At 45.9% G+C, this 16,681-nt stretch overlaps 1 protein-coding gene across 2 annotated transcripts in view; it reads right to left on the reverse strand.

The window, feature by feature from the left end:
- Positions 1–16,681, reverse strand: part of LOC310767948 (membrane progestin receptor alpha-like) — a 28,518-nt gene that overhangs the window by 2,602 nt on the left and 9,235 nt on the right. Inside the window, exons 1-3 of one of the 2 annotated variants that reach the window (XM_083625582.1) lie at positions 3,701–3,813; positions 2,346–2,484; positions 1,650–1,776 (exon numbers count right to left, since the gene is read on the reverse strand). In XM_083625582.1, coding sequence (XP_083481708.1) covers positions 1,650–1,776; positions 2,346–2,438 — 220 coding nt within the window. In that variant the 5' untranslated portion in view covers positions 2,439–2,484; positions 3,701–3,813. Of the gene's footprint in view, positions 1–1,649; positions 1,777–2,345; positions 2,485–3,700; positions 3,814–16,681 lie in introns of those variants that run through there. The other variant, XM_083625583.1, reaches the window with a different exon arrangement.

Consider the following 16,681-nt stretch of genomic DNA (forward strand, 5'->3'; position numbering starts at 1 on the left):
CCCCAGCCAACATGGCAGCAGGGTGACAAAGGCAAGTTTAAGCTTTCCACTCCATGAAAAAGAGTTTTGTGGTTGCACAGCAATAAAATATTCTGAACAGAACACAGAGAAGTCTCCAAACCCCACAAAATAAAACACGATGATAGCAGTCTCAGTATAGTAATGGAGAGGTGGTCTACATTTAAGGAATGGTACAAGCATGTTGGAAAAGAGTACTTTTCCCTTCATAGGACAGCACATCTGAAGAGTTAAATATTTAGTCAAAAGTAGCATGGCTTGCATACCACTTATATGTGCCAATCCAGCTAGAACATGCGTGCCCATATCTATCCACCAGGCATACAGGTACAGAGCACTAATCAGATATTTCACAATCAGTCGTGCATAAAAATGAATGAGATTGGATTTGGTCACTGTGCTCCCTGTCCCAAGATGCTTGGCACTATTGCTGTGTACCTGACTAGAGGCCAGACACGCAGCTGGATCAGGTCTCTCCTCACAAAGTCCAGGCTTGACTGCAGTTCCAGCCTATACATTTTCACTCACATGAGTAAAAATCACACCAAAATTTTAGAGATTTGTTTGGTTAAAATTTAAATAGGGGATCTAACCTAATTTGCTATAAAAACAGAAGGCACCCATTCAGCTGAACACCCAGTGCTCTGCTTCTTGACAAATCCAATACTGTAAACAGAGGTGCTTCCATTTGTTTTCGGCATATGGAGCCAAGTGCAGCAGAAGCCCCACTGACACGTTGCTCATGTATAGGGTGCAAGCCGGTACAGTAAGGGAAAACACTCGTATCAGATCCTCAGAACTCTGCCCGGGACTTGCGTCTCCGTGGCCCTGCTTTGCACCCAGGTTCCTGCTTGGCCGAAATGCACCCTTGAACTCTTAATGCCTCTTGCTTACCTGGATGAAGAACTGAGAGGGATGCATGCAGAAACTAGCCTACTGCACAAAGATATCATTGACCAGCCCACTTTACCTCTGGCTCCTCCCACCCCTGGCATGTGGCCCTTGAAAGGCCAATGAGGCACTTGGACTGAAAAAGGCTCCCTGGTGTAGAACAATGAATGCTTCAAGCCCTGTCGTCTGCCCACAAAATAATCATTGCATATGGTTGTGGAATCAGAAATCCCCATGCACAAACCCCTGCTCACAAGTAGGGGCTCTGCCCAATTGGGGCACTTGAATACTTGTCCTGATAGCATGTACCTGCTACTCAGGAGTGGGAGCTCCTGCTTTGAGCTTTTCTGCTCACACCACCACATGCAACGGGGTTATTTGCAGGAAGAGAAGAAACATAATGTCAGAGGCAGTGCTCAGAGTGCAGCTCTGCACCTTACTCTAGACATGAATAGGGCTGCAGACTGATCTGGAAGAGGCTGGAGCCAGACTAGGAAACCCACATCCCTGCAGATGTTGCTGGATTCCCAGTCCCCACCAGCCCAAGCCAGGAGGCAAGGGTCAGGGATGTTGGGAATTGTAATCCAGAAACCTTTGTAGGGGCGGCACAAGTTCCCTAGCCCTGACCTTGAGTATTTTGAGCATCACATCCAGAATCCCAAGTTCCAGTTGCCCAGCTTCCTCCCATGACATGTTCCGGCTTTTGCCCTCAGCTAGAACACAAAAAAACACCAACATACCTGCTTGTTGTGTACTGAAGAAGGTGGAAATGGTGGTTTGCTTGGTGCATTGAAGAGGTGCTTTTGTTGGAAGAGGATAATGCGAAAGTTGGTTCAGTGTTCTTAATATTGGCTTAGCCATGAAGCTCTGGGTGGGAAGTAGAAATTCTGTGTCAGAATTCATCACCATGCAGGAATTCATCCCTTTGAATAGCAGTTGTTGGGAGTCACAGGTGGGGAGTGTTGCTGTCACACTCAAGTTCTGCCTACAAGCAACCATGATGAGCTGGGCTAGATGAGCCTTTGGCCTGATCCTGCAGGGTTCTTACGTTCTCTTCCTTATTGTTCAGAACTGATTTATTCCCATAAATGTTAATTCCATGGGAACAGGACTTGCACGTGGGCCCTGTGACAAAGTGTTGCAGCACCGATTTAGGGGTCCTTCCAACCAGTCATGGCCCTCCTCCAGGACAGTGTTTGTTCCAGGTTTGGGCAGGCCCTCAGGCCAGACAGCCTGCATGGTGTCTACCTATCTCACTGCACATTTCCCAATATTAAGTGATGTCCCAAGTATGCACCAACCACAAACTCACCAAGTAGTCTTAAAATTATCAGCTGGCACCCAAGGATGACAAAAAAATTCTCCACCATATGCAGATCTGGCACCTTACAATGTGGAGTTATAAAAACATATTTTCAGACTTGTTCCTCCGTTACCTGTATTTTGCGTTTTTTAAGGGCTGATGTATCCAGCCAGACACCACAAGACTCAGGCTGCTTCTGCGCTGGGCTTTTGGCCTTCTGTTTCATGAGCAGTTTGTCTTCTGTGTTCAGATGATGCAAGGCTTTCTGCAATCTAAGAAGAGAGGAGAGGCATGCATACTAAGTTAAACCAGTCTCTGTGGCTGCAGAGGAATGGTTGAAAAGTATACACCTGCCCCCAATAGCTTCAGGGCTGAAATAGGCAAGGGATAAGGCCAGCCTATATTATTGTTTCAACACGTTGATACCATCTGCTTCCACACCCATCTCAGTGATTGATTGGATGCAACCTTCATGGTAAACAATTCTGCGTCTAACAATGAATGTGGGAAAGCAAACTTCCCAGGAGCTCAGCCCTCCCTCTTTTATCCTCATATGAACCCAGCCAGGTAGGTTAAGCCAAGAATATGACTAGCCCATGGTCCCCCACCAAGCTTCATGGCTAAGTGGCAATTTAAAACTCGTGTCTCCCTATTCAGCTACTTAAAGAACCTGAGTGCCTGCTGGATCAGGGAAATGTAAATTCCACAGCAGCCACCCCCAGCCCCAAAATGCTGCAGACCTCCCCACTACCTCTGTCAGTTGCTATCGACTGCCAAATCTTTTTTTAAAACCTTTAATTGGTTTTATATTTTTTACAGCCTCCCACCTTTGAAGGAAGGGAAAGGATTCTCTAACAGCAAACTCAGTTCCCCAAGCACTGACTCTTACGTTGCCATGCACATTCAGTGAAGCCCCCGTGGTGCAGTGGGAAGGGGCTTGGCCTGAGACCTATTCCCCACTCAGCCATGGAGCTCACTTGAGCCTCTTAGCCTAGACCTATCCCACGGAGGTGTAAAGATAAACTGGGGCGACGGAGAGCCCCATACACCACATGGAGCTCCTTGAAGAAAAGGTGGGATGTAAGCAACAAGACGGAGGTCTCAGCAGGCTGAGGGAAACCCAGAGTTTTGCACACACAAACAGCTGAGGGCCAGAGGGAGGGTAGGAGGACCAAACTATCCCAGGAGAACTGAGCATGCTCAGTGAGCACTGAATGCTTCCTCGTAGAGAGGGTGGCAGGCAACGTTTTGACGGTGGTCCTACTTACAACCTTTAAAAAAAAAAAAGAATAAAATCCCCACCCTTCCTCCAAGGAGCTCAGAACAGCGTGCACAAAATTCTCTCCTCGCCATTTCGTCCCGGGGAGGCTGAGAGAGAAGGAGCGGCCCAGGTTTTTCAGTGAGGGCGGGGTTGCAATCTGCGTCTCGGAAGCACCACACCGCCCTGCCTCCCTCCCTTCGCCCACCTTGCATTTGCAAGAGCATTACCTGCATCCGAGGAAGCGCCAACAAGAGCCTATCCCACCAGGAGACTTTGCGCTTCAGCCCAGACTTGCCCCGTTGCAAAGCGATTCCCAGAATTCAACGTTCCCGCGTCTCAAGCCCCGCCCGTCGCCCAAGGAAATGCCCAATAGCAGGGGAAGCAGGAACCTTGCCCCGCCCACTAGCCTCTTCCCGCCGCCTTGCCACGCCCCCTTCTCGCTCGCTCTCGCAGCTGCGCCCAGCGGGTCTTTGTGAATGTTTTGCGACATTCCGAGCTAGTCGTCTCTATCCCCGCATCCCTCCGCACACTCTCGCCAACACACACACACAGCCCCACCCGCTGCCTATTTACTTTGCAAGTAAGCCCAGGCCAACGGATGCAACAGTTTTAACAGCTATAACCGCGGAGATTACTCCCAGGGGTCCAAGACAACTCTCATTGTGCCAGAGATCTGGACAGACACACACCAAATACGAAAGTGGCTGTGTAGTTCAGTTTCAAAAGTAATCCCACAAAGAGCCAGTGTGGTGTAGTTGTGAGTGTCAGATTAGGAACTGAGAGACCAGGGTTCAAATCCCCCCACTCAGCCATGAAGCTCACCAGGTGAACTTGGGTCAGTCACTATCTCTCAGCCTAACCTACTTCACAGGGATGTTGTTGGGATATAAATGCAATAAATTAAAAAGTCAAAGTAGACGTGTTGATCCAGAAGGTGGAGCAAGGGGGGGTACAGAATCCACAATCCATACTGGGGCAATCTCCCTGCATTAGGCCCACGCATGACAGTCAGTGAGTGTACAGCCTGTGTACACAAATAGCTGAGCTGTACACTCCTATGTTATTCACATGTAGCCTTCACGAGTGTAGTCTACCAGTGTACACAACAGACTGGGACAAATCAACTGAAAACATTATTTCAGTATTTTAATATTTTCTTGGAAGCTGCCCAGAGTGGCTGGGGAAACCCAGCCAGATGGGCAGGGTATAAATAAATTATTATTATTATTATTATTATTATTATTATTATTATTATTATTATATTTTATTATTATTATTAGCAGCAGCAGCAGCAGCTGGGAAAACATGAAGACGGGAAGCCCACATTTGGCCAGTCTTAAGAATGTGGGGCAGAAATTCAAAGGAGACTGTGATAGGTACTGCACAGGTTTCAGGAAGCACCACCAAAGGCTGCTTTGAAAAAACACAACTTTCAAAGGCATTCATTCTTTATCAAACAAGCTTTACTTTCATGATGTATTTATATTTCTGTCTGTGCTGCGGATTTTATTTCCTGCATATTTTAGCATAGGTTTTGATTATATTTTACCACATTTCACATAGGACAGAGAAGGAAGTGCATAGCAGCACAAAGTTAAAAGATGTAGGGACAGCAACCATCAACCTAGATGACTCTAATGGGAATTAAGACAAATTCATGGAGGATAAGTGCAAGTAGATAAATAGGTACCGCTCTGGCAGGAAGGTAAACGGCGTTTCCGTGCGCTGCTCTGGTTCGCCAGAAGCGACTTAGTCATGCTGGCCACATGACCCAGAAGCTGTACGCCGGCTCCCTCGGCCAATAAAGCGAGATGAGCGCCGCAACCCCAGAGTCGTCCGCAACTGGACCTAACGCTCAGGGGCCCCTTTACCTTTTTTAATACTATCAAAGGCTACCAGTCACAATGGGTATATATTACATTCTGTATTGGGGCAGGATATGCCTCTGGGTCCCAGTGCTGGGGAACATAAGTGAGGAGAGCCATGCTGCCCTCATGTCCTTGCTTGTAGGGCTTCCCCTGGACATCTAGTTGGCCAGTGGGGGGATGCTGGACTAAATGGGTCCTCTGTTCTGATCCAGCAGGGCTTGTCTTATGTTCTTAGAACAGGAGCTCCCAAGCTGGTCCCTGGAGCATCCATGGACTGAGAGCTTCTTTCTTCACTATCCGTAAAGTTGTGGAATTCCCTCCCCACAGAGTGCTTTACAGCTTTCAGTGACTGCTGAAGACACACCCATTTACCCTGTCCTTAGATGTATGAGGTATGTTTCCAGGACCCACCCTATTCCTCTGACTGGAATTTGTTTTATCTGTTTCTAAGGGCGGGACATCGTATCTCAAGGTGTACATTTTAAACCACATGTGTGTCCACTACCCACGTGTCTCCCTAGGGCCCAGGCACCCTCCCAAGGCAAACAAATACTATTTATTTGTTTAGCCAAAGCCATCACAAAAGATAGAACACTCCCAAGAAGTTTAGGATCTTTCTACTGGAGTTGTAATGAGCATCTGTTATGAGTATGTGTTTACCCTTAACCTTATGCCCACAAGAAGTTCACACACCCCCTTCGTGCACATTTGCGTACACACATATACAGGCTGGGAGCCTCAAGTGGGGCCCCTCACCCAGGGCAAAAAAAAAACTGGCTAGAAGCCACACACACACACACACACACACACACCCATAGCTACAGCTTTTCTTGAAGCCTAAAAGAACACAAAGTCTGGGGTGAGAAACAGGTAATGAAGCTTAAGCTTTAGATGTTATAAGAATTTTAAGGTCTTAGATATGTAATAAATGTTAAAACTGTTAAGATAATCACTCAAATGCTTGATATCACCAGTTCTGCTTCAAAAACATCAAGGCTTCCACCTCTCACCCTTTAAAACTATCTATTCTAAACTCTAAAAACCAATCTTTCCATCTTTCTGTACCAAAAAGCAAAGCTGGGCTAAATTTCAACCCATCACCATACACCAGAACTTAAGAATTACCGGTAACCTCCAATGCTTGCAGATACATTGCCTTCCACGTAGCCATAAATTGGCAGAGTTGGAAGGGACCCTGGGGTCACCTAGTCGAACCGTCTAAATTACAGGGTTCACAGCAAGATTTGTACTATCAGAGAGACACACACATGTAAGTACAGACGCACAACTGGGAAATGCCCTATCATGCAAGCACACATGTGTACTAAGGGAAAAAAGAAGGAAGGGGAAGATAAAAGTACCAACTTCATATAGAAAGCCTTTAACAAACCTTAAGATAAACAGTTTTAAGAGGGAATTTACTTTCTTAAACAAAAGAGTCTAAGGCGTGCTTATAACGCATAAAATACCCAGATTGGGCAAAGTTTCTAGAGAAGAGTTATAAAATAAAGAGTGAACAATTTCCTGAACTTGCATCGTAAGGGTAAGCCTACTATATAGGATAGGAGTAACTTAAGGGTTAAAATAAGCACACACAGAAAGTGAAAAGGGGTGAGAGTACCTTCCACACCAAAAGGAGTTCCTAGCAAACACTCCCCCCCTTTGCAGTTTCCTCATGAAAGGAAGCTTACTTGGGAGTAAATTTACCTGTTAAGGCACAGAAGTAAGAGGGGGGGACTGAAAGAGACTGAAACGAGGGCGGGGGGCATTTTCCAAGAAAAGAGGTCAGGAAATCCTGGCTGACCTTACAGAGACTGATATTGGGAGTCAAAATGGTTTCAGGGAATCAAAATGGTTTCATGAGGTCTTCCTGTGCTGCTCCAGACATTGGTACATTTATGAACATTTATTATATATATGACCTTAAAAGTCTATTACAGTAACAAGCAAACACGTACATAAATAGATAAACCAAACCATGTCTGGAACAGCACAGGAAGACCGTGCTGAAACCATTTTGACTCCCGAACTGACCAAATGTTTTTTTCTGCAAGGAGGGAGGGGGTAAGGGAAGCTTCCCATTCTCTCAGGAATTTGGTAATCACCATTTCAAAGGAATGGCCAGACTACCAGGAAAGGCAATCAGATAAGGCATTATCAGATAACCTGGCAGACAGGAAAAACAACAACGTTCAAATTTCTGTTGTAGACCACCTTTTCTGTGATGTAGGTATGATGTTCATGGGGGGTGGTCTTGGGTTACACCCCTTCTGTGATGTATGTATGATGTATGTATGGGTGGTCTTGAGCTCCAGGGCAGGGAATTTAAAATGTCTATATAAGGGCAGGCACACCTTTGTTCTGGGTCCTCCTGCGTGTGAGGGGAGCACCCTGTTGCAACAGCTTTAATAAAGATCAGGTTTACTAGCTGCTTTGTTTCTCAATATTCTCTGGTTGGCCTCTGTTATCTTCTCCTACCGATAGAGAACCCACTTAAGGACTCTATATGGGCTCTTGGATACCCCATAAGGAAAGGAGGGCAGATTTTGTTTACAATACGGAGCCCCTGATCCCGTGGGGGCCCCAGAAGCAACATTAAACCCAATTTGAGTTGCACTACTCAAGTTGATTAATTTTTTGTATTTCAGTCATAGGGACCAACTCCCACAAACCATAGAAGAGGTTCAGATTGGCACACACCATTATTATTATTATTATTATTATTATTATTATTATTATTATTATTAGTGGCATCTGTAAAAATACAATTTAAATTGTAATAAAACACAATAAATGAACTATTGGAAGCAATTAAAATAAAATGAAAAATCATACAGCATCTAACACGTCCCATTACAACAGAAAAGTCATTAACTGACCCTCAAGACCCTTAGCAATTTTCAAGTGGTCCATGGAGAAAAAGTTGGGGAACAGCTGTCTCAGAACCTACAGGAGAGTATTCTTTGCCAAAGCTGCTAAGAGAGTCTTTGCGATAAATTGGGTGAAATAATTAGCTGTTTCTTGAGCTGAAGGCCAACTGACGTAATAGTACTGGTATGTTACTGAAGTCTAACTACTGTGTATTTTTGTTATTTTCCACTGGAAAGACTTCCAGTGACCTTTACTTAATGTAGATAAACTGACTTTCAACAGAGAAAAAGAAGCAGCTTGTGAGACTCCTCAATTTTATCTCCCCTCTCTCCTAGTCAGTGGTGAAGCTGCATGCTCTGCTACCGGGGGTGGCGAGCAGGCGGGGGCGTAGCTGGCGCCCCAGGGGCGGGGCGTGGCATGCATCCCGGGGGTGTGGCCCGCCACCTGCAAGGCCATGCCACCTGATGGGGCATGGAGCGCATACTGGGGGCATGGTGCACCATCTGTGGGGGCTTGGCGCCCAGCGTGGGGTGTGCGCAGCTTGTGTCTGGGCGGGGCCGCTGCAATGGCACCCTACCGGAATAGTGATGCTGGGGGCGGTCCACTCCCTCTGCACTCCCGTTCCTCCGCCAGCGCTCCAGGCAGGTTACTCAGGATGCCTTGCCAGGCAGTGCTAATCCTGGGAACAGCACTGCCCGTTATCCAGTGGAACTGAAGAGCATCACTCCTTGGCAGCCATTTTCTGATCTCTAGTCCTCCATAGGAAGCTGCCCTGTACTGAATCAGACGGTTGATCCATCTGAGTCAGCATGGTCTACGCCCAGTGATGGGGAGTTTCCAAATGCATTTTCGGCATCTTAATTTGGCCCGCAGGACTGTTTTCCCCAACCCACTCTGTCCTGCACCTGCTGTCGTATATGACATCAGCTGTGGGACGGGCAAAAATGGAGCTCCCTGCCAAAAGTGGGACTTGCCAAACCCCTGAACCTTTGCCTGTGTGGCTTGATTTCAGATTGCCCAGGGCAAGCAAAGCACTTTACCTAATGGCATGATGATATCAGGCAATTGACAGATGAGCAGCCGCATCCACCTGCCCAAATGGCCTGCAGGCTGGGCCCAGCTCCCCCTCTTTGACTCTTGATCGATGCTGACAGCGCCCCATGATTTCAAAGTGGGGACATTCCCAGCCTTGTCTGGAATTGAACCTGGGCCCTTCTGCATACAAAACAGATGTTCTACCACAGAGCTACAGCCCTTCCCTGGGATCTCTGCAGTTCTTGCAGTGGGGATGGTTGGAGCCGGCATGGCCAGCCCTGCCATTGGGCACAGTGAGTCACAGGTATCCACATTTTCCTTTTCCCTCCTGGCTTCCCTGCAACACACCAACCTCTCTGCTCCTCTAGATTGCAGGCTTGAAAAGTCCACCTCACTCTTACGTACCAGAGGGTGGGAATAGGCACACTTCCACAGGGGAACTTGCAGCAAAATCCTCTCTGCTCAGAAGTAAGTTTCAGGCCATGGGTTTTCATACTCCTAATGGCTTAAGGAGAAGAAGGCGGAAGGGGTGTTCCAAACCACGGGGGCAAAACACGGAAAAAGCTCCCTGTGACAACCTTAGTGGATCCAACAGGCCTGCAAATGGGGAGGTAGTCTTTAAGAAGATAATTCCATCTTCTACACAAGTTTTTTTAAAGAGCAGGACAACAGAGGTCCTCCTTTGCCTCGAGTCCCCCTGCCAGGAAGAGAGAATTGTAGCCACTTGGAAGATGCTTTCAGTACAAAGTCCGACCATTCGCCTACCTAGTTCAGTCAGGTATACCTGGAGATTTATTTATTTACTGCGTTTCTATCTCACCTTTTTCTCTAAGGAGTTTCCATGGTTCTCCCCATCCTCATTTAATCCTCACAACAACCCTGTGAGGAAGGTTAGGTTGAGAGGCAGTAACTGACCAGAAGTTACCCAGGGCCAGATTAAACCCTGCAGAGGCCCCTAGGCAGTCAAAATCTCAGGGCTCGCAAATTATTTCCTAATATGTTTTTTTATTTTACCAACCAACAATTTTAATAAATGAATTTTATTATTTTGATTCATTGTTGTGGGGGCCCTAAAAGGCATGGGGCCCACTCTGTGTATTTGGGAATCCGGCACAGAAGTTACCCAGTAAGCTTCATGGCTGAGTAGAGATTTGAACCCTGGTTTCTCAGGTCCTAATCCAATGCTCTAGCCATTGCACCACCACTGGCTCTCTGTTCCAGGGATTGAACCTAGGACTGTCTGCAGGCTCTACCACAGGGTAGACTAGGGCTCAGACAGACCGTACCATAGGGTATCCCTAGGTCTAACCCTAACAGGAATTAGAATTGAAGGTCTGTGCCCCATTAAAAAGCAGTGCATTCAGGATGCACAGTTTGGGGTGGGGTATTTTGGCTTCCCCCCCTCAGGCCCCCACATGTCTTGGCCTGTTTCTCTGTCAGGCATCCAGCCCAGACAGGGTCAAGCGACCACACAGACTTTTTATCAGCTATTTAAACATGGCATACATTTAACCTCGCTTTGGGCTGTCTGGGTGGACCTTTGCACAGCGGGTGAGTAGAGGACGATGGACTCAGCTATTGGGGGTACTGATAAAGCCTGCTCAAAAATCAAGGTCCCTTCATTCATCTCTCTCTGTCCCCAGGGACTCTGATGCAGGGACTGTCTTCTGATTTGGCAGGCTGTGAGGACTGCACCATTATTAGACTTGGGTGATTTTACTCCCGCCAAGTTTCCTTCCAACCACCAAAGAGGAATATCTCTTCTGCACATTGGAACAGGGTTTGCTCACCTGTGGCCCTCCAGATGTTTTTTGACTCAAGCTCCCATCAGCCCCAGCCAGCATGGCCAATAAATTATCCAGCAATTATCTGGAGAGCCACAGATCACCCCCCACCCAAAATAAAACTTTTTATGCCAGGGATGGGGAACGATTTTCAGTCCAAGGGCCACATTCCCTAACAGGCAAACTTCCAAGGGCCACATGTGAATAGCGGGTGGGATCAGAAGCAAAAGTGAGCGGAGCAATGAATTTGAGTTTCACCTTTATCCAGGACATTGATTCCTAAACACACTCACACATCCCTCTCTATCCTCTGTCCAGACAAGGAACAGCCATCATCAGATGGACACATTCCAGCGATGCAAAAATACATTGGAGGCTTTAAAGCAGAAAAAGTACAGAGCAGAGTCAGTGAGGGGTGTGGCTTGTAGAAAGTCCTGAGGCCCAAATGGAGAGGCCTGGAGGGCCGCATTCAGACCCTAAGCTTGAAGTTCCAAACCCTTGTTAATAGGGGATTAGACCAATTGACAGAGGATAAGTCTTTCAGTGGCCACACCATGTGTAGATTAGGCACAAGACACTGCACTCCCTTCCTTCTGCACTTCTACTTCTGTTGCTGCCTCTCCCTCTCCCTGACCTGCACAGTTTTTGCTGCCGCCGCCACGCTCTCAAAAAGTGCTCCCAAAATTACAGGGGCAATGTCACCTCTCGCCCCGTTGCCATGCTCTGAGGAAAGGGTCTGACATGGGTGGTGGTGAGGAGCAAAGATTTAGTCTGCTGAAGCAAACAGAAATGACTAAAAACCCTAGCAGCTCCTTAAAAGAGGAACAAATAGCATTTAACAAATTAACTTTTAACATGTCTACCCTGAAATAAATCCCCTGGAATTTAACAAGGTTTTTGCCCAGCTAAGTGAGTATAGAATTAAACTATTAATAGTCTTTTAACTAGTGTTGTTGTTTTTTAATAGCATTTTCTATTTAAAGTGGCCCAAGATTATTTTGTTATTTTTAGACATGGGACTTATTTGTGCAGCTAATTAGCCGCCTTGTTTTTGCACAATTTCTGGACTTTCCTGGATTAATCAGGCTGCAGGACGGCGGGGCTGTTGGCGCTGGGTTCGTTTCACTCTGGCTTCCTGCTGTGGGTTGCAGAATGGAGGCAGGGTGCAATTGCTTATTGCATGTGAGCAACAGGAAGGAACGTTCTTCTGTGGTATATACAATGACGCACCCTCCACGCCACATCTGCTTTGAGGAGTACCAGCTGGAGTCAAGGCAAGGAATCCGAAAGGGGCCAGAGGCGCCCGGGGAGCTCTCCTGAGCAAGCTCTGGGGGTCTCTGCCAACCCAAGGGCCACAATCCTTCATGGGCAACCTTCCAAGGGCCACATGCCAGTGATGGGCAGGGCAACAACTGTTGCTTCTCTATGTACAATAGGTGACAGTCCAGCCACACAAAAAGGAGATGTTTCTACAGGCCCATCGCAAGCTATGTGTTTCTTTTTAAGCCATGCAAGGGCTAAAAATGCAGAAAACATCGTGTCTAACTGGGCCTTCATCTGCTTGCAGTAGCAGGCAATAGAGGGCAAACCCCAGTTGGACACTCTGCTTCCAACAAAGCTTTCCCAGCTTGGATGAACAGAGGTCACATCCTTACTATACACTTAAAGCACTCTTAGTCATGGAAAATCCTGGGAACTGTAGTTTATTAAGGGTGTGTGCACACTCAAAGAATGACCTCCAAACCCTCCTAAACATCTCCGCAGAAGCTTACGAAAAGCTTGGCCTATCGCTCAACATTCAAAAAACCAAAATGCAGCACCAACAAGCACAAAACAACTGCTCTGCAGTGCCACAAATCCAATTCAATTGTGTAATGTTGGAAAGTGTTGATCACTTCTCCTACCTGGGCAGTTATTTTTCCACAAGGGCTGACATTGATGCCGAAATCCAGTATCGCCTGAGCTCTGCGAGTGCAGCTTTCTCCCGACTGAAGCGCAGTGTTTGAGGACCAGGACATTCGCAGGGAAACCAAAATGCTCATTTACAAAGCTATTGTACTACCAACCTTACTATATGCTTGTGAAACGTGGACCACTTATAAACGCCATCTCCAACTCCTTGAAAGATTCCATCAACAGTGTCTCCGAAAAAAATTACACATCACTTGGGAAGACAGGCAAACTAATGACAGTGTACTGGAAGAAGCAAAGTTCACCAGTGGCAAAGCAATGATTATTCAACATCAACTTTGTTAGACTGGTCATGTTGTTTAGATGCCTGATTATCGTCTTCCAAAGCAACTATTCTATTCTGAACTTAAAAATGGAAAGCGTAGTGCTGGTGGTCAGCAAAAGAGGTTTAAAGACTCTCAAGGCAAATCTAAAAAAAATGTAGTATAAACACCAACAATTGGGAAACAATGGCCTGCGAGCGCTCCAATTGGAGAACAGCCTTTACCAAAGGTGTCATGGAATTTGAAGACGCTCGAACTCAGGACAAAAGGGAGAAATGTGCTAAGAGGAAGGCACATTTGGCAAACCCTCACCATGATCAACTCCCACCCGGAAACCTATGTCCCCACTGTGGAAGGACGTGTGGATCCAGAATTGGCCTCTATAGTCACTTACAGACTCACTGTTAAGACCGTGGTCATGGAAGACAATCTTACTTGGCTACGAGTAATCGCCAAAGAAGAAGAATGGGGGCCAGGCCTACCAGGGATGAGCTGCTGTGCTCACTAGGCCTGACACCCCGCCTAGTCTGTGCAGATCATACTTTTAGTAATAAAGAGTTAACTCTAACTTGCATGATGTGATTTACTGCTGGCTTGCTTGTGACAGAGGAACACATTCAGTAAAATAAAACTACCATTTTCAAGCTTTTGGGGCCCTTCCAGGCGACCTGTTAGTATACATCCTGATTTGCTTACATGGTGATTAGACTATTCCGATTTGATCATTGGGAGGTTATGCAATAATGAGCATTTATCCTGACTTACTTGCATGCTATGTTTACACATTTTCCCATTAATCATTAGTTCATCCCATACTTTTCAATAAATTTCCCTGTGACGTTCCTAACCACAAAAGATCCAGTTGTTCTTTTTAAGTGGATCTGTTGTCCTAGGGCAACAGAGAACCTTAATTCCTAGGGCAACAGAGAACCTTAATTCACTTTAATTGCACAACCCTAGTGTTCAAGTATGGGCTTGAATCCTTCCCTTAAAATACTGACAGTCTGGAGGCAGCTTTTATGACTTGAAAGAAAGAAAAATAAATGTGATGATGGTTCTTCAACATCAATATCTGTATAAATACCCTAACAGTCCAAAGCTCTTTGGGGCTTTTGGCTGCTATCAACAGACATTGTCAATCATTTAGCAAATGTCATGTGTAATCTGCCTGATAAATTCTGCTTTGGTTTCTTGGGTTCGGAATATACACAGGAAACCTCCAGGCTGCTGCAACCACATGCCTATTATACAAACAATTGTTTCTGAGAAGAGGAATTCTTATTAGGCAATAGTCCTGATCTCCACCCAAACCAAGCTAAGCCAAGCACAAAGCATTAGCATCAATTAAAAAAAAACACAAGTCTGGATATCGAGGGAGATAGCTACAGTTTGCAAGCTTGGTTTGCATGGATAAAAAGTGCCAAATTCAGAGCCTGGCATCTCTATTCCAAGGCTGCCTCTCAAGTACCAGAGCTGGGGAGATCTTTTCTGTAAAAGCTCCTGCAGAGCCAATCTGGGTATCACAGAATTGGATCACAGAATTGGATAAGGTTTTGTAGGTGATCTAGCATGGAATATTAGGTGGCTCTTAGACAAAATTCTGGCAGCTATAGACTGAAGTGGAGTTACATTGTGCTAAAACTCTCTGTTTGAAGCCCACCCCCTTGTTTCAAAATGAGCTGCAGGGATTATCATCTAATCTTCCTCCACACACTCCATCATCCAAAGCATATGGACTAGAAACATGATTTTTAAAAACATTATCCAAATGTAAACTATTTACAGCATGCTGAAAAACAAAAAAAAATCCCTGAATTTCATTAGAGGCCATGCTTCTATTTACTCTTGAAGGAGCTGCAAAATCAACATCACTTCCTGAGCCTTACAATGTGATGATGTTTTTTCCCAAGACAGAAGTATTTCAAGCTTGATATGTCTTGTAATATTTTTGTAACATGGGCCTATTTTTAAGGATGGTCCCATAACTATATTTTTTTTTAAAAAAAAAAAGGTAAAAAAAGGACTTGAGATATATGCAACGGATAAAAGACATAATGACATACATAAAAGACATACAGGCACATAATGGTGCCTGTGGAGTGTGACTGGTAAAAATTGGGGTGCATTAAGAATGGTTATGAACTGTTAAGGAACAGTATTGTTGAAATCCCCACTTCTCAAATAGATTACTCTTGCTCACAAGTTGCTGAGCAAGAAAAACCTGCTGGCTGTTGTCATCCAGAGGCTCACGTGTAACTTGTCTCCCACACATGTAGAAGCAACTCTTAGCTTTATTAAAACTGAAAAATAGCTCCCGAAGGCTGCCAATGGGAATGGAGAACCAGGGGTGCAAGCATCTGCTTAATCCTTTCCCTCCAGCTGTTTTTCTGCTCAAAATCAATCCCTCCAGCTGCTTTTCCACCCAAAGGGAAAAGAGAATTATGCTGCTGTTCCTCTGTTCCCCATCAGTCTCCTGTGACTTTTTCTTACAAACAAAACAAGAAACTGTTGTGGACATCTCTGATGGAGCCCCAGGAGACTTTGGCCAAAACCAGACAATGGATGGCTGGCTTTTCATTGGCGCTGGCTGCAAATCTGAGGGGGTTCTTGGCAAAGGGACCTTGGTTATTGTATAATAGGTTCCCCTCCCTGCCCCCCGATTTGTGGGATAGAATACCATATAACAAAGCAGTTGGTTTTATTTTTTTTTAAAGTGACAGAGCCCCTGTGGGTGCCTGCCTCCCAGTAGGTGCCATTTTGATTTATCTGCAATGCCCCCAAATACTGTGTCAGTCTAAGACATTGTGGGGGAAACAAAATGGTAGCTACAATAAAAACTTACATAAGGTGAGCTTGGTGGGATCAGACCAAAGGACCAGCATTCTGCTTTTACAATGGCCAAGCAGTTTCCTATGTGAAGCGAAAGAACAGGGCCGAGGCTCAACAGCAACTCTCTCCAATTTCAACTCCTAGCAACTATTCAGCAGCATATTGTCTCTGACACTGGAGGCAGAACATAGTCATTATGTCTAGCAGCCATTGATAGAATTAGAAGTGTTTGAAGAGTTTGGATTTGATATCCCGCTTTATCACTATCCGAAGGAGTCTCAAAGTACCTAACATTCTCCTTTCCCTTCCTCCCCCACAACGAACACTCTGTGAGGTGAGTGGGGCTCAGAGACTTCAAAGAAGTGTGACTGGCCCAAGGTCACCCAGCAGCTGCATGTGGAGGAACGGAGAGTGTCAGCCCCACTCACCTCACAGAGTGTTTGTTGTGGGGGAGGAAGGGAAAGGAGAATGTTAGCCGCTTTGAGACTCCTTAAAGGGAGTGAAAGGCAGGATATCAAATCCAAATCCAAGGTTGCAATGGTGGTAGTGATGATTTGCCCTAGCAGAAAAGGTTCCAGTTTGTTGCA

Source organism: Podarcis filfolensis (assembly GCF_964270895.1).
Source record: "Podarcis filfolensis genome assembly, chromosome: 8".
Lineage (NCBI taxonomy): Eukaryota > Metazoa > Chordata > Lepidosauria > Squamata > Lacertidae > Podarcis > Podarcis filfolensis.